At 37.5% G+C, this 18778-nt stretch overlaps 1 protein-coding gene across 1 annotated transcript in view; it reads right to left on the reverse strand.

The window, feature by feature from the left end:
- LOC127647377 (activating molecule in BECN1-regulated autophagy protein 1A-like) overlaps positions 1 to 18778 on the reverse strand; it is a 95874-nt gene that overhangs the window by 18516 nt on the left and 58580 nt on the right. The window contains exons 12-15 of the mRNA XM_052131581.1: positions 16771 to 16959; positions 13430 to 13584; positions 9098 to 9237; positions 4447 to 4557 (exon numbers count right to left, since the gene is read on the reverse strand). Coding sequence (XP_051987541.1) covers positions 4447 to 4557; positions 9098 to 9237; positions 13430 to 13584; positions 16771 to 16959 — 595 coding nt within the window. The remainder of the gene's footprint in view (positions 1 to 4446; positions 4558 to 9097; positions 9238 to 13429; positions 13585 to 16770; positions 16960 to 18778) is intronic.

Here is an 18778-nt window from a genome sequence, read left to right on the forward strand (position 1 = left end):
AGGTGCACTCAGTAACTTTTTGCTTGTGTCATCTTAGACTTACAGTGACTCTTAGTGGTGAGAATGCGGCATCATTTAAAATCAATAGTTTTCTTTACAGATGCCATTGTAGAAATTCACTATTCAAAATCAGCCATGATTAATCCAAGAGTAAAAGTGTCCAATAACATGACGGTTACTGAGTTGAAGCGAGTAGTATTCAGCAGGTCATGTGATTCTAAAATGGTAGCCCCCATAAGGGCGCCATTGTCCCACATAAAATAAAACAGCTTTTATAATTAGATATATTTATAATGGTTAATGATATGACTAGAGTACTCATCTCATGCAAGTGGTCATGATTTTATACATATGTTTTAAAATTACAATTAATTTCTTTAGGAGTAAAACTTTTTAATGGGGTGAACAAATTACTCAGTGCAACTTTAAGAATAAAAAGAAAATACAGGAAAATATTAAAATGGTAGTGGCATTGTTGTAGATACAAACCCACAATAAGACCGAAAGCACAACTAAAGACAAAAAAATAAGAAAATAAAATTCATGTTGAATTTTGCACCTCTTCATGGCTGCCATGAAGAGGTGCAATTAGCATCACTCATGCCACATCACACACTGCTAGCTGTATTCTGTATAGTGCCATCCTCTAAGTGACATGCTCCTCTTGTCAGCCTGGACAGTGATAATTTAAAGGCAAGAAAATCCTCAGTCATGCATGATATGTAACGCATCACTATAAAATGAATGAAAAGGTATTCACCAATGAAAAATCCACGCCAGAGATAAAATAGGTGCTAAGAAATTTACATAATCAGAATTGAAACCCTATTTTTTTGTTTCTGTTTCTTTATGTTCCTTTAAAGGGATATTCACCCAAAAATAAAGATTCTCTCATCATTTACTCTCCCTCATGCCATTCCAGATGTCTATGACATTCTTTCTTCTGGAGAACACAAATTAAGATTTTTAGGAGAATATTTCAGCTCTGTAGGTCTATAAAATGCATGAAGTGAATGGATGCCAAAATTGTGAAGCTCCAAAAAGCACATAAAGGCAGCATGAAAGTAATCCATAAGACTCCAATGGTTAAATACATGTCTTCAGAAGTGAAATGATAAGTGTGGGTGAGAAACAGATCAATATTTAAGTAATTTTTTACTATAAATTCTCCTCCCTGCTCAGTAGATGGTAATTGTTCAATAGTCAATAGTAATTGTTATAATCAAAAGTTCCAGCAGGTTAAGGCCTTTGTCTCATTGAGGTCTGAATCATTCTTGAGAGAAAAGATAGCCTATGTTGTGTTCTGTCTGATGTTACTAAGTCAGAAGAACTGGATGCCAGTTTATCTCGAGAGAAGTCTCACCTCTGACCCATTTCTGCTTACCAAATGATTGCATTCATGTAGTTAAACAGAACGTCATTTTTGTAAGATTTTTAGAATTTTCTGTACTGTTCACTTATCAGATATTCGTACTCATAAAAGATTGTCAATTAATTTGCATATGCCTATAATTACAGCTTCTTCTGTAATCTAAGTTAGTTCAAGGTTTGATCTTCAACTCATTTTCTGTCTTTTACCTTTGGAAATTTGTCTTTAAGAAACTCTATGGAATGATATTCCGGACATTATTCAAAAGGAATTGCAAATTGTATTTGCAATTGCGTTTTCAATTTGTGGACGCATTAAAATGTGACATAATCCAAACGCAATTGCAAATCGCGCATTACGGTTTGCATTTTCGTTTAAGCGAACGCACAGTGACTGCCAGATTTCAAAAGGAAAAGCAAAGTCCGTTTGTAACTGTGTTTCCCATATCTTACGAGTTTTGGCCCTGTCATATTTAAATAGCAATTTCAATTACCACATCTGCTTTTTCACTTTCTCAGCGTCGCGTATGTAGCCAGCCAAAACTCAAATGGAATACTATTTTTTTATTGCAATATTAACAAACAGAACAAGACGATACATACAAGAAATATAAACAATCTTTCAAAACAAAAGAGAAATTATGGTTCAGAATACATTAAGAGAGGAAATGTGAAAGAAATTTAAATATATTCAACAATAGTCTAAAAAGAAAAGAGAGTAAGAGAAGAAAGAAAAAAAAAAGAAGAAGAGGGCACAAAAGAAAAAACATTAAGAGAGAATATTAAACATGGCACTAATTCTGGATGTTTTCATTGCTTTCTTGTTAACAGAAGTTGAAATTGTATTTAAATACATCTTCAATTCTTCTTTGAAAAAGCTAAAGTGGGGTTTACTTTTCATATATTTACATTTATGGATATGAAACTTTCCAATATATAAAAGAAGGTTTATACAAAAACATGCATTAATTAGATTCTTGTCTTTAACATAAAATCCAAAAAGAATGTGTCTATATGATAAAGAAAAGTTACATAAAACCTTTTGGACAATCAGAGCATCAATATTGTTCCAGAAAGACCGAGTAAAAGACATTCCCAAAACAAATGATCAACAGTTTCAGAGGAGGCTTCACAAAAGAGCAGGAAGTATCAATATTATTTCTAAATTTCTTTAAAAAGTATTTAACTGGATAAAATCTATGAATAATTTTATAGGATATTTCTTTAACTTTATTAGTTAGAAAGAATTTCTGAGGATGTGACCAAACATATGACCATTTAATATCATCAAAAGGTTATTCCAATAAGAAATGGAGGAAGGAATTGAAGTAACAGGGTCCAAAAATAATGACCTAATTTTATAATTGGATTTATGTATTGAAAAACAAATAGAACCAACCACAGTAGATTCAGGGCTAGGGGAGAAACAGAAGTCACTGTAGCACTATTATTGTTTCTAAACAGCATACAGATTTCCAAAGAGATGGCCTTGAAAACTATATTAAATTCTTTACTAGATACTGGGAATTGGTATCCTGAAACAAAATCGAATAATTAAATAAATTACCTTCACTATCAAATAGCTGGTTTACTAATATCACCCCATTATTGAACCAGTTTTCAAGAAATAAAGATTTCCTCTTATGAAGAATATTACAGTTGTTCCAAATTAAAAAATTGTGTGGCGAGAAATTATGCTTGTAAATAAGTTTCCAAGCCATAAGCATCTGCTGATGATAATTGGAAAGTTTGACAGGAAGTTTACTAATTGAATAATTGCACATTAAAAGAAAATGTATACCTCCTAATTGAGAAAAAATATATCTTGGGATTATACTCCAAATAGAAGATTGATTGTGAAGGAAAGCGTTTAAGCCAATTAATTTTTAAGGTATTGTTAAGAGAATCAAAATCAATGAAATTTAAGCCACCTTTATTATAAGAATTCAAAATAACTGATTTTCTAATACTCAAATATACTTCATATATATATATATATATATATATATATATATATATATATATATATATATATTGAGGAGAATATGTTGACAGTCCAGTGTGAGATTATAGATGAATAAAGTGCAGTGCTAATTATTGATCCTGATAGACTGTGAGTGATGTCACTTCCCAAGAAAAACACGCCCCACCCTTGACCCTGATTGACAGGTTTCTGTGTAAGGCATCAATGGAAATACTAAGGGAATTAGTATTCCATTTGAGTTTTGGCTGGCTACATACGCGACGCTGAGAAAGTGAAAAAGCAGACGTGGTAATTGAAATTGCTATTTAAATATGACAGGGCCAAAACTCATAAGATATGGGAAACACAGTTGCAAACGGACTTTGCTTTTCCATTTGAAATCTGGCAGTCACTGTGCGTTCACTTAAACGAAAATGCAAACCGTAATGCGCGATTTGCAATTGCGTTTGGATTATGTCACATTTTATGCGTCCACAAATTGAAAACACAATTGCAAATACAATTTGCAATTCCTTTTGAATAATGTCCGGAATATCATTCCATAAAACTCTCTCTCTATTGAATGAAATGAAAAAATGTGACTATGTCTCATCATTTTACATACTAGTCTCTTTACTGGGTATAACTGTATTTCCTTACAATGTGAATCACCAAAAATAAAATAAGAATGTGAAAGTAAAAGTGGAGATTGATAGTAAAAAAGGACTTAAATATTGATCTGTTTCTAACCCACACTTTTCATGTTGCTTCTGAAGACATGGATTTAACCACTGGAGTCTTATGTTTTATGCTGACTTCAAGTGCCTTAGGAGCTTCAAAATTCTGGTGCCCATTCACTTGTGTTGTATGGACCAACAGAGCTGAAATGTTCTTCTAAAAATCTCTGTTTGTGTTCTGCAGAAGAAAGAAAGACATAGGCATCTGGGATGGCATGAGGATGAGTAAATCATGAGAGAATATTTTCATTTTTGGGTGAACTATTCCTTTAAGACTTAAAAACAAACCACGTGAACAAGGTTGCTGGTTTTCAAATTATAACAACTAAAACACGGCACAACTAATTGGTGCTCTCAATAAAATGTGTCCATACTCACCCTGCCCTCTCTATACCCCTGCTGCTACTGGTGCTAAACCCTCCACGATTATTGATGGTGAACATTGTCTCAGAGCGTTCAGAAGTGCTGCCGCCATCTGAAAACACATCACTGCACTCAAAGTCACACACACACACACAGGGAGACAAAGAAAAAGAAAGTGAGAAGTGTCTGTAATGTAGGTAAGGCTCAAGGGCAATGCCATATCTAACATCAAAATATCTTCTTTTTAATTCTGCAGAGACAAAGTAGTAAAAAGATTTAAATTGAGGTGGAATCCTCCAGTATTAATTAATCACAAAGAGATTAAATTAAGAAAGCTCTCACTAAAAACATGCAAGTAAACTGCTCTCAACCTTGTTTTTTTGAGAAAAAAAAAAAACATCCCATGAACGATTTACAAGGTACATTTTTGTTATTTTATGTTTCAGAAATAAAGCTAGCAACCAAAAAAGCTTCTTACATTAATTATTCTTCTCTGACTTTGGGAAACCCTACATCTTCTCTGAACGGTTAATAATGTGTTGTGTGGCATTTTAAATATGGAGCACTCTAACTTTAAGAAATACAGTATGAGAACAAGGTACTGAGCTTAAGCAACACCAAACAAAATTAAAAACCTCTCCCTTCTCAGCTGTGTTAGAGCTGTTGTCCGTTGACTGCTCATTTGCCTAGCTAAAAGAAACTCACTTCGCTCCCCATGGACTCCTACAATGTATATACGTGGCTCATTAGCATAGCTCTGACAGTCCCGTGGTTGCTGAAGCTGACATCAATTTCATCCAACCATCCAGCACACCCGTCTCAACTCCAGGGCTACCAGAGATCTGCTACATCCCAATGGGCCTGTCCAACTCTACTTCTTGCCCCCTTTTCCCTTCTACTATTCTACTCTGTCAGTTTGCCTGTCGTTTCTGTAGGAGTTTTAATAAAGGAAAGCAAAGCATCTTAACGATTCCTATTACTACCTGCTTGTAGTACATTTAAAATAACTCCTTGTGGAGCGGAGGGGGGCGGGGCCGGGTCGGAATATCGCGCGCCCGGTCCCCAATCGGCCTGATGAGGCGCGCGAGGGATAAAGGCGGCCGGTGACGATGGTTCGAGAGAGAGAGAATTACGGACATGTCCGTCATGTGTGTCTATGTTTGTGCTTTTGGTTTAAGTTTACATTAAAATATTATTTATGTTGACAAGCCGGTTCTCGCCTCCTCCTTGCCCATCCTTTAACTGTTTTACATTGGTGCCGAAAGCCGGGAGGGAGGAGGGATGCCCGTCGCAGAGTCCTCGATGCTGACATCCACCCTGGGGAGCGCCGCTGCCATCTGCCGGGTGACGGAGTAGCCCGACCGCCCGGATACGGGGAACGGCCGTCGTCCGCGGGGCAAGTGGGGACGGGATACCCCGACTGCCTGGAGCGAGGGAGCCACTGCCGGGGGCGGAGGAGGGCCCTGCCGTCCCCAGAGACGCGGAGGGGTCGAGGGAGACCGCCGTCCGCGAGGGGAGGAGGGAAGAAACTCTCCGACCGCCCGGAGCGGTACGGCCGCTGCCAGGGGCGGAGGAGTGTCCCCATTTGCTGCCAGGAAAACGGAGGCGCGTTCTGCCCGCTGGGGGTCGAAGGTTGCACTCCGGTTCGCCCGGGGTTGGAGCGGCTGTCGTCCGCTGAGTGTTCGAGGACCACGCGACGGTACATCAGAGAACTGGTGAGTGAGCTTTTTCTCTCTCTCCTCTCTCTCTCCCTTTCGCACCGTGTTGGCCTTTTCCCTTGCCTATTTTGTTGTTGTTTGTTCCCTTCTGTCTCCTCCCAGGGCGAGGAAGGCGGGGATGACCACGCAAGATACACCCCGCCCCAGGGACGGGGGGGTGTAAGTCATGCCGGTGGCACCCCGGCCTGAGATAACGCCGGGAGGAATGTGGAGCGGAGGGGGGCGGGGCCGGGTCGGAATATCGCGCGCCCGGTCCCCAATCGGCCTGATGAGGCGCGCGAGGGATAAAGGCGGCCGGTGATGATTGTTCGGGCATGTATGTCCGCATGTGTGTTTATGTTGTGTTTTAAGTTTCTTATTAAATTATTATTTATGTTGACAAGCCGGTTCTCACCTCCTCCTTGCCCATCCTTTAACTGTTTTACACTCCTCTACATTCCTAAAAAAATTAAATGCTGGGTACCCTGCTTTAAACAGGTGTTATGCATTGATGCACATTGCATGCAGAGTTGTGAAGGCCCACTGCTCATTGTATTCTTGAACAGAATCAATATTTGTGCACTTTAAATGTATCTTTTTCAACACATCACAATGAGCGGGTGTTCCCAGCATGAGAGCAGGTTGATTTCTTGATCCACTGGATGCTAATTACCATTTCGGTAGGATCGATTCCGTTCATCAAAAGCTGTTGAGTAAAAGCGCTACGGATACTGACAGACAGAAGCCTGTTTGTTGTCCTGGCTACTTTAAGACTCAGAGGTAAAGCAGACATTCCAAACTTCTGCAAGAGAAATTTTAATTTTAAAGGATCCACATAAATGCTGGTATGTACCACAGGTGGACAAAATAACAAATACTTAAAAGTATACTGACATCAAGTACCAAATAAGAGCCTAATAGAGAGTAGAGCCACAGCTTCACAGCACAACAATCCTCCATGGAATGCTCTCATACCTGACCTCTGTATATGGGGATATTACAGATCTCAAGAAAACACTCCAGTTCTTTTGAGGAGCGAGGTGGAAAACGTATTTCCACTCTTGGCTCCGGATTCTCATTTATAGTTTAAATTATGTTTATTTTATGGAAGCAATGCAGGGTGTTATCCTTCATCCTGGTGTTCATAAAAAGGACCACGGTATTTGTAGAAGGGGGGATGGGGTATTATCTTCCTGAACATCGTGAGAAAACAATGTTTTCCCAATACAGTATCTCACAAGTGAGTACACCCCTCACATTTTTGTAAATATTTCATTATATCTTTTCATGTGACAACACTGAAGAAATGACACTTTGCTACAATGTAAAGTAGTAAGTGTACAGCTTGTATAACAGTGTACATTTGCTGTCCACTAAACCACACAGCCATTAATGTCTAAACTGCTGGCAACAAAAGTGAGTACACCCCTAAGTGAAATTTCAAAATTGGGCCCAAAATGTCAATATTTTGTGTGGCCACCATTATTTCCCAGCACTGCTCTTCCATGATGACATCACTGAGCTGGTGGACCATGCTTGACTGTAGGCAAGACACATTTGTCTTTGTACTCCTCACCTGTTTTCCGCCACACATACTTGACACCATCTGAACCAAATAAGTTTATCTTGGTCTCATCAGACCACAGGACATGGTTCCAGTAATCCATGTCCTGTGGTCTGCTTGTCTTCAGCAAACTGTTTGCGGGCTTTCTTGTGCATCATCTTTAGAAGAGGCTTCCTTCTGGGACGGCAGCCATGCAGACCAATTTGATGCAGTGTGCGGCATATGGTCTGAGCACTGACAGGCTGACCCCCCCACCCCTTCAACCTCTGCAGCAATGCAGACAGCACTCATACGTCTATTTCCCAAAGACAACCTCTGGATATGACGCTGAGCACGTGCACTCAACTTCTTTGGTTCTGTTCTGAGTGGAACCTGTCCTGTTAAACCGCTGAATGGTCTTGGCCACCGTGCTACAGCTCAGTGTCAGGGTCTTGGCAATCTTCTTATAGCTTTTTTTCAGATCCTCAAAGAGTTCTTTGCCATGAGGTGCCATGTTGAACTTCCAGTGACCAGTATGAGGGAGTGTGAGAGTGATGACACCAAATTTAACACACCTGCTCCCAATTCACACCTGAGACCTTGTAACACTAATGAGTCACATGACACCGGGGAGGGAAAATGGCTAATTGGGCCCAATTTGGACATTTTCACTTAGGGAAATGACACAAAGTCCGGTATATGTTGGTGCGCCGGTATATGTCGCATGCCATGCATACAAGCGAACTCCGGCGGGCGATCTCCGGAGGTCGCACTATCAGGGTTGTGGATCTTTCTCAACCCTGGTAACCTTGATGATATTATGTCAAACCTGCGGAATAAAAACTTTCAAAAACCAAGCTGCAAATTATACAACCCAATGCAGTGGAGGAAACTGATCCTTGAAGTGAATTAATTAGTGTCTTCTAAACACCAAACACTTGTAGAAAAACGTTTTTTTTAAACTGGTGAAAACTGACAAAAACCAAGAAGGTATTTAGGATAAGGAAAATCTGTGACTAATACATAAACACAAAACAGTGCAGTCTCAACCAGAAAACAAAAGCAGATGGGCACAGCAGCTGAAAAAAAAAAAAACATCTGACAAAAAAATTCAGAACACCCAAAACAACCCTATGTTAATGCACATGCCTGTAGGCATATAAGCCTACACAATTTATGGCTCACATGCACACCATTAATACTTTCAACTTTTTTATCATCATAGTTAGTCCTATTTTTTTAATCCATATATGGATTTTCTTGTCCAGCTGGGTTTCTTAAACGATTCTTAAACAAACCCTTCTGTCAGCACTTATGTTTTTTCAATATAAACAATATGCACAAATATTAAATAAAGTGATTTCTACAACCTGTGAAAACAGATAGAGGAATGAGAGTGTTATACAGAGATGTACAGGTGACTCACACAGGTCTGCAGATGATCAAATCTCCTTTGTTGGTTCCATAAGCAAGTCCAAGCCCTGGTTCTGGCAGCCAACGAGCAGAATTGATACTGACGTGCCTCCGCTGGTCTGAGGCCATTGGATATACTACATCAAACACCCTCTGAAAAACATACAAGAACACACCAAAACCATGTTTACATGCAACATCCCTCTCTGTAGTTTCACTCAAAGTGTCAATCACCAGCAGATCCCATCCACCTCTCCGCAGTGTAGACAGCAGACTGTGTCACAGGTAACAGTACTGCTAGCATAACTGAGAAGTGCATAAACTGTGAAAAGTCAAATGCCTTTCTCCAAACGACTCTTTCTTTCTTTTCAATCCATTCCCCCATCCCTGTCTGTCAGCCCTGTCATACTACTTACACTCCACTGGCTCTTGAAAATAAAATAAAATAAAAACAATACAGAAAATAGGACAAGTTCATGTCTGCCAGGGAGAGAAAAAGAAGTCTCAATCATCTGCAGATGAGGAATCAACAGGCAAGCTCTTTTTCTTTCTCTCTTTATGCAAGACAGTGGAAATTCAGAACAAGGATAAATGCTGCAAACAGCATCTTTAAGGGAAAAGAGTGTGCTTGATTGATTGTGCACTGTTTATATTTGCGCCAGCACCTGAACACTTAAGAGCTCTCTGTGTGTGAGTGTGCATCTTGGATTAACAGATTGTAGGGATGTTTTGGGCTAAAAAATTAGGATGTCTTAAATGTATCATGCTGAATGTGTATAAAGTGTTCTGAAGAATAATGTATAGTGTTTAAAAAAAACAAAATTTCATATTCACATTACGAGTCTGATTCTCCATTCAGCTCCAGTCCTATTCATTTTCAACAACAGACAGTTCTTCAAGTGTTTTTTTAGGCAACTCATTCATCTCATCATTTAAGTTCCTGAATATTCCACAGCTCATAAAACAGACATTAATTACAAATTTCCCTTTTAACTAAGCCTAAACTTGAAACTGCAAGCCAAATTGGACTATTTGGGAACACTGGCAGAATACATTAAAATTAGTGTTCATTAAAAGCTTTGTTTGTACAAAAGATTGTTTACAGCAAAGCTAGAGAAAGTGCCTTGGGCTAACCTTTGTTAATGTTTTTTCTCGCTCACTCTCCGGTGTATAATTAATCCTGATAATAAGTAGACACATTAACGAACAGACACCTACCATATTAGAAAATATGACTTTAAACAAACAAAAAGATCAATTCTGATAAACATAGGCATGAGAAAAAAACAGAACACATTAAAGTTACAAAATATAAAATTATACAAACTAATGAATAAACATAATGTGAGCGAGAAATGTCAATATAAACAAACACAAAAGCACATAAAAGTGGAAAACGCAGATAACGAATCTCTAACCATGGTGCCAAAAGTGCCGTTGCTATGGCTACAGCTCAAATCAGGCGCCCTGTGGGGGCGTTGCTATGGCAAATGTACGTGGAGATAATATGCATTTTACATCCACCTGTCATGTATTTGAAAGTTTCACATGATTCCCCATTAAGAAAATTTGCATTAAACATTATTAGAAACAACATTTTAAAGTCGATTTATTGTCATCTCTCTCCTGTGTTGTAAGAGTGGAGCTGAAATACAGTATCTACTGGAGCCACGGTACCGAGCAGATGGAAAGAACACACATAACTCTCTTTAAATAAAAAAAACCCCACAAATACACATTTCTTTTCTCCTCCTGTGGCATTAAAGGTATAGTTCACCCAAAAATGAAAAGTTTCACATTAATTAGTCAGCCTCATTTTTTTTTTAAATTCCAGTGGAACACAAAAGGAGATGCTTAGCAGAATGTCAGCCTGAGTCATCATTTACTTTTATTGTAAAAGATGCAGTGAAAGTGTATGGTAACTGAGGGTAACATTGTGTTCCAAGGAAGTAAGTTATTTATATGGGTTTGCAACAACCGAAAGTTAAGCAAATTATGAACATTTTTATTATTGGGTGAACTATCCCTCTTAACATAAGTCAAAGGAAACAAGGCACTGGCATTCATTTCTAATCTTTAGGAGTTTTAAATAAAAAGTTCATAAAAAATAAAACTATATTTGTAGCAACACACAGCAGCATGCAAAACCTGAGCTTATATTTCATTAAAACGATTCAATTCTTGATTTTGAATTCAAAATTCATAATTCAAATGGTTCTGTTAGCAGTGTATGTGTGCCTTCTACAATAATTTTTAATCAGAGGACAAGGGGAAGATATGCACATCCACACTAATACGTTTTCGCTTTGAGTTTGCGTTTACACGACTTATCCACACAGAAACACGTTGAAAATGTAGACTTTCAAAAACACTTTCTAGTTCCACATACAAAGCGATGATGTTAGGAAATTGAACCTCAAAATATTTAACTGTAGACATGGCCACAATCTTACATAGAATGCTGTGAGAAAACTAAAATGCAAATTTAAGCAGTACTGCAAAAAAAAAAAAAAAAGTATTCATTTTTTTACACAATGTTGAATAAAAGGCCAACAGTGAGGAGACAGACCTGTGGAGCTCAAAGATTTCTCATTATCTCAGATAAGACAGAACACCAGCACATTGCCCATTTCATTACATCAAGTATGGTATTGATATACAATAACAATTTGAGCTGAGATGGATGCCTGAGAGTGTTATTAAAAGAAACTGAATGCAAGTGTGGGTTTAAGCTCATATTTTCAGTACTACTCTTGAAGACACTAACAATAACCTTCAAGACCATAACGGTTTCTAATTAAAACAAAGACATTATTGTAAGAACCCCACCGAGGTGAATGGCCTAATTAGGAGAAAACAGTATTTTTATATATTATACCAGGTTCAGCATGAAACACAGAGATGTTAAGGGAAAGCATTTATGAATTCACAGCAAAAGCCAATGAAAACACAGACTTTGGCTCACCACACACCTTTTACAGCATCCTCAGAGAGAGATTTGGTGTTGTGGTATGATTGGAGACTGAACAAGGATAAAAATGAAGCTCTTCTGCTCTATTGCTCTCAAATTAATCCATGTTCAGAATCCTACCATGAACATCAACCATGCAGATATTTCCATTTATGCCCTTCGCTTCACACAAATATACTGTTTTTCCCACTTTCTCTCTCTCTAAGAGAGCGTATCTAGGTCAGGCTCCTACTCAAAGGCGTTTCTAAACCCCAGGCTCCCCCTCTGCTGTAGAGAGTTCTGAGAGCTGATATACATAGGGCAGACCACCAGAAATAACCAAATTTCTAAATAATCAAACTTTCTTATAACAATTGCTAAAATGAAAGAAATGGTTCTTGTGTTTTTTTTTATTACTCTAATGCAAAGTTTTTTTCAAGCCAAATAGATAATATATTAGCTAATATCTTGTACTCACAATTTAAAAGCGATATGGGATGATAAGAACTGCAGTCGGGGGGGGTGGGTGATCTTTCTTGAGAATTAATGAGAAAGTAACCTGATAGAATGTTGGGTGTAATTTAGAATTTTGGAGGCTCTCTAAAAAAACGGAAACCGTCAGGACCTGGGGCCTTGCCAGTTTTCAAGGAAGCAATCGCATCAACTAGTTCTTCAATTTGAAAATCCTCATCCAAAAAAAAAAATCACACAAGAGTCTTTTCTACAGTGGGTAAATCTAATTTATCAAAAAAAAAAAGCTATTTTTGGGTGTAGTATGGGTGGATTCAGAGGCGTACAAATTTGCATAGTATTGTTTAAATTGATGATGGAAGTTTGGATGGAGTTTATTTCTTTATAGTCAGTGGTAGTAATTCCTGAATATAAACTAAGTTGGGGTATCAAACGTGATGTTTGCGATTTGCGAATATGATAAGCTAACAATGGATAGCATTATTTAAATGAAAAGATAAAGTATATTTGTATGATTTTGTTTATTTTGAAAATGTTAAAATATCTAAAATATGTCATTATGTTTAGATGATGTGGAAGGATTTTGCCTATATATTGTGAAGCAATGACAGGAAAGTAGAAGAAGAGAGAGGAGGAATGGGCATAACGCTCACCAGATTCAAACACACATCCTTGTGAGCACAACGGTTTTCTAAATATATACCTACCATGCCATGTTTCTGACATTTAATGAAAATGAATTTAAAAAGAGATGAATGTGTATTAATTTTCAGGGGCATAGTTTTTGTTTTAAGGAGGTATGGAGATTTTAAGTTGTTTTTTTTCTTTTGGTTATGCATAAGGTATGGTTATGCATTTTTTTATATAATAGTATTGTGAGCTGCTGCAGTGTTGAGAGATCATGTGAGGTCAGCTGTGACTCACCCTCATGGATGTCTCTCCAACATGGGGCTGCTGCAGTCTAAAGACCTGTGCCAACATGTGATCACTGATCTGGTGCAGCAGGATACGGCGAGACGCCAGACCCACCATCACGTACCGACCCATCGGAGACAAGCTGACAGAGATAGCATTCGGACCTATGACAAACACACAATTACCACACACTGCAGTTAGTCCCATCTGCAACATGGCAAACAGAGACAAAAAGGTATGGCTATCTTACACTTTCAGACCAGAGCTAAACAGAAACATTGATTAAAATTCAAAGCTTCTGCCTAAGCCAAACTACAAAATTATTACACTCAACAATAACTCAAAAAGGACTGGGGTATAATTTAGCATGGTGAGAATTCGGAAGCGTGCGCTTTGTATAAAATAGAAGAACTAATGTCATGCAAGAGTTAGTTCATTTCAAACAGAAATACAGGGCTGGGTGTAAGCAATGATTTTTAGGGTCACATCATGAGGAATCACATATTTCTTGATATTTTGACATATAAGAGGTCATTCAATTATAAAAACATACTGTAAATTCCAGAACTCAAAACTTAATCCAGTGGGGCAGTGGTGGCTCAGTGGTTGAGGCTCAGGGTTACTGACCAGAAGGTCAGGAGATCAAGCCCCAGCACCACCAAGATGTCACTGTTGGGCCCTTGAGCAAGGCACTTAACTCCAGGTTGCTCTGGGGGGATTGTCCCTGTAATAAGTGCACTGTAAGTCGCTTTGGATAAAAGCGTCTGCCAAATGCATAAATGTAAATGTAATCCCCAATCCAATAAAAGCATTTATTGAAACCAAGCTGCCAAAACGCCCCATTCTCTACTTCAGCGACTTCCCTACATCGCTTGGGTTACTCATTAATATAAAATGACCTCTACAGACAACAAAATCAAAGCCTATTTTTAAATCATCGCACTCATGGCTCCACGCACTGGTGCTCAATTGGCTCATGAAACAGAGACAGAGAGAAGGACAAAAGGTCCACTGTCTGTGGCCTAACTACTCCTGAACATGAAAGTGGACCCATCTGGACTATTTTGAATTATTGTTTTATACAGACATGTACTACACAGATGTCTTTGACTGTTGTGATCTCTCTGGCATGCTTTAAAAGATGCAATGTCAAGTTTCAACTCTGAAGAGATGTGTTTCATAAGCTGCTGTGGCTCCTGTTGTTTTGTTGCTTAAACTGCTCAACAAACTGTTCGTTCACCTATCAGCGCTAATTTGAATTGTTAGTGTATATAAACGCACTAGATGGACATCTTTGACAGTTTTGATTTGTTTCTGGCGATGTGCACCTCAGAGCAGCATAATAAACTGGATGTGTGCGTCTTGTGGAGCAGCCATAAAACATGTCTATACCAAGGAATTGTCACTGAAGGATATGATGCAGTTAAAAACACTATTGGACCCAATCAAAAATGTAAGTAAACAGTTCCATCCATTAATATGATTGTTTTATGATGCTGACACACTGTGTACACTGGGCGCATCCATTGACACGATGCAATGCAACAGCTTGAGTCTGTCTACACCGGCGCGTCAACACAAACTTTCTGAAATGTTCCTTTGTGTTGGTTGCAGTAGTAGCACCAGTGCTAAAGGGAACAGGACACCTGTTTGTTTACTGTTGGCATGACGTGCCGCAACGAATGCTTCCATCATCATTGCATCATTGATTTTAGCATCCGGTGTAGACAGGGTGTGAGTGTTAACAGTTGGGTTTCAAAAATGGCTGAATTTGAGGGGCTGCATGCTGTTAGCCAATCATAACAAAGGGTGTTTACATTAAAGTTTAAAGGAGGAGCTGAGGCAAAAATCAAGCTTTTCAGAAAGATGGTCAGAGACAGGGTGGAAAATTATCATATATTACAAAATTATGTTTGTTTTGGTGAGAAAAAAAAAAACTTTACTAACATTATCAGTGGATCTCAGGGAAGATAATGAAACTATAAAAAAGAGCATTTCATGACCCTTTTAAAGTTAAGAACATTTTAATTATCGATTTATTTCTTACACCAACCTACTGATTTACTTCAGAAGACATTCATTAATTGTCTGGAGTCATGTGGATTACATTTATGCTGCCTAAATATGCCTTTTGGACCATCAAATAGCAAGTAGCCTGATGGAATCCATTTACTTTCATTATAAGGACCTACAGAGCTTCAACATTTTACAAAAAATCTTAATTTGTGTTCTGCTGAAGAAAGACATTCACATAAGGGATGGCATCAGGATAATGAGAGAATTTTCATTTTTGGGTGAACTATTCCTTTAACATTTAAAATTTTTTACTAATTCTGTGGAATTCATTTTAACATGGTCAAATGTACTGAGAGACCTACATTCTCATTGATAGATGAAATCATAATCAAATTAGCCAAAATATTTAATAAGCAAACAGGCAAGAGGTGGGGCAGGAGTAGAATTTTAATTACGGATGGTCCAGTTCTGCAGAAATCTGTGAAGCTTTAGGTCTGACAATAATGCATTGAATTAATTTGGCTGCTGCATATAAGACCCCCAAAAAGAGAGAAAAAAATAAAGAAATACTGAAAATGTATTTTGTATTCTCTTTAAGATAAGTGTTCATTTTCTCAGTTATTAATTGCTGCAAATGTTACAACTGAGGATTTCAGGCATACCAATCTGTTAAAGCATGAAATTAGCCAAGTTCACACCTAGACCTGCTCAGGATATAATTACAGCAAATAGCGTTTTTCATCCTAACACCTAATTGAATTTCACAGCCATTTAATTAAAAAAATGCATGGCTTATGCAGGAACGATGTAAGCAGCAAATGGAAATGCATTTGTGCAGTTTAGTATTGAAGAATTTTGGTTGATTGCTCTCATTAATCTACAGTTAGTGGATAGGATGAATGAGATTTCCCTGAGACCTACACAGCCAATAACGTTGACCAGCCCAGCGAGAGAGACAACAGCATTTCAAATCACTTTAATCTAAAGCAAGCAAGGCTCATACATCCTCATCATTGGTTTCCATTAGCAGCCTGGTCTCAGCTCTGCCTTCATTTGGCTTTTAAATGGGGACTTTCTAATTAAAGCTGTCTCTAAAATAATTGCATCACTGTTGTCTGTTCAGCCAATTAGAGGGAAAGTGAGAGAGCACAATGTGAACAGCCATGTCCCTATGCATTTGATTTAATTAACCTCAAGTTTAAAATGATTTAGCTCTGATGGCTCAATCAGTGTATTAAACCCTATCTGAAATGGGGAGGTGAGTAATGTTTGCAAACTAACATGTCGACACAGCACTTATGTGGGTGAGCAGTTCCTGTCTCAGTGTCACTCACCAAATCTCTTGGTATAGAGCATCTCTCCTAAGTTGTGTGGAGCGAGGGAGTACACAGCCAAGATCCCCTCATCAGGGAAACCCCTCTGACTGCTTGGAATAAATACAGCCAGCAGCTGTCCGTCTGCTGAGATGTCACAGCTAGCGTCATTATAGATCTTACAGTTGGGCACCAAAACGTTTACAGAAGCTGAAACAGAATTGAGACACAAAAGTCAAAATCATCACAAGTTTTAGAGTGATAAATGAAAAATGGTTAAACTTTATAATAAGGTTGTATACACTAACATTAGCTAACACAATTGTTACTAATAATATACATTGTATACATTAATATTAGTAGGGCTAGATTCAATATATCGCAATACATCACAATATCATAATATCATAATTGCATTGAGATTGAAACTGTGACAAACATTTGAAAGATATTCAGCGTGTCCAAGGGAGAAAAGTGAATCATGCAGGTTCAGTTTCAATCTCTCTCGTGCATCACAGAAGCGGTTTCTCTGACCGCACTGAGAAATGGCATCTCAGAGTTTTTGTTTATTTAGGCGACCTACTTTTTCATTACTGAATTGTAGGACATGATGTGAATACATAAAAAGATTAATAACAATATCAATACAGGGATCTGAAGTATCTTTACAATATCATGAGTAAAGTATTGCAATATTTAGATATACGATTGTAGCGGCACAGCCCTAAATATTTTTAGCAGCCAAGATTCATACATTTTTAATGGATAAGGATCCCCAACGCATTAATTAATGTAACTGCATAGAACTTCATTGTAAAGTGCTACCAAATAAAAAATATACATACAACAGACATACAGTATCATATATACGTATTAGGGCTTTCGATTTGACATGTTAATTCAGTGTGATTAATTAAAAAAAAAACACATTAAAAACATTTACGCAATAAAGCATGTTCCCGGAGCAAAAAAAGGAATATTCCTACTTTTGGAGTAATTCAAGCTTGAAGTAAGAAAGGGATTAAGTGAAATTCCAAAACTCCAAAAAGTGCAATTCTGAATACAGGGATATCGAGACGTGGTTTTCTAAGTTTCAAACTAGTTGTTCCAAAAGCATCCATCTGACCTGTGTACATTGACCTTACAAAAGCTCTCATAATAAATTTACGTTGGACAGATTGACAAATTCAATGGAAAAATGTATTGCTGTGGACCGTAGGCCAATGACTCCATCCTATGGAGTTTTGTGTTCCTTGCCACAGTCGCCTACAGCTTGCTCACTGGGGTTATAATACAATTATTATTTAATTATTTTTAAACAAGATTAAGAATCGTATTTTATCTAAATTGCACAATGATGATTCATCGACTTTATAGACATTACAGTTTTATCGTCTGTTAATGCTGATATTCTGTAAAGCTGCTTTGAAACGATGTGTGTTGTGAAAGGCGCTATACAAATAAAATTGACTAGACTTGCCTTGATATGCTTTCGTTCAATATTATGCTAAATAAACAATATATTGTATTCTAAAGACACTTTATGTATTGTCTTATCAATGCTTTACTCATCTGCCACAAAAATATTATGCATTTTAATTATCTGAATTATATTTATAATATATAGTATCTTTATATATGTTTAAATATAAATAAATAACTTTTTATATTCATATTCAACTACATTTTTAATTGTTGTTTTCTGAGGGGCTTTCTCAGCAATTATATATGAGATTAATTCCGATGAATTAATCGGCATATCATGTGATTAATTTGATTAAAAATTATAAAAAATAACAGATAAATATATAAACATAAAACAGAAGGTGGCATGCAATATGCATCACATAGTGTTAAAAATGGTTTTATAAAATAAAATAATAAACAAGTATGATTATAATATTGGCCAAGAACTGATAGCAATGTCAACTGCTGCATCTGCCAGTTTTCCTTTTTACATCCAAAATTCAATGTGCACAGAAACAGATTGAGTACTCTATGTAACAATAATTTTGTTAAATTACCAGAA

This window comes from Xyrauchen texanus, chromosome 1, assembly GCF_025860055.1.
Source record: "Xyrauchen texanus isolate HMW12.3.18 chromosome 1, RBS_HiC_50CHRs, whole genome shotgun sequence".
Taxonomy (NCBI): Eukaryota; Metazoa; Chordata; class Actinopteri; order Cypriniformes; family Catostomidae; genus Xyrauchen; species Xyrauchen texanus.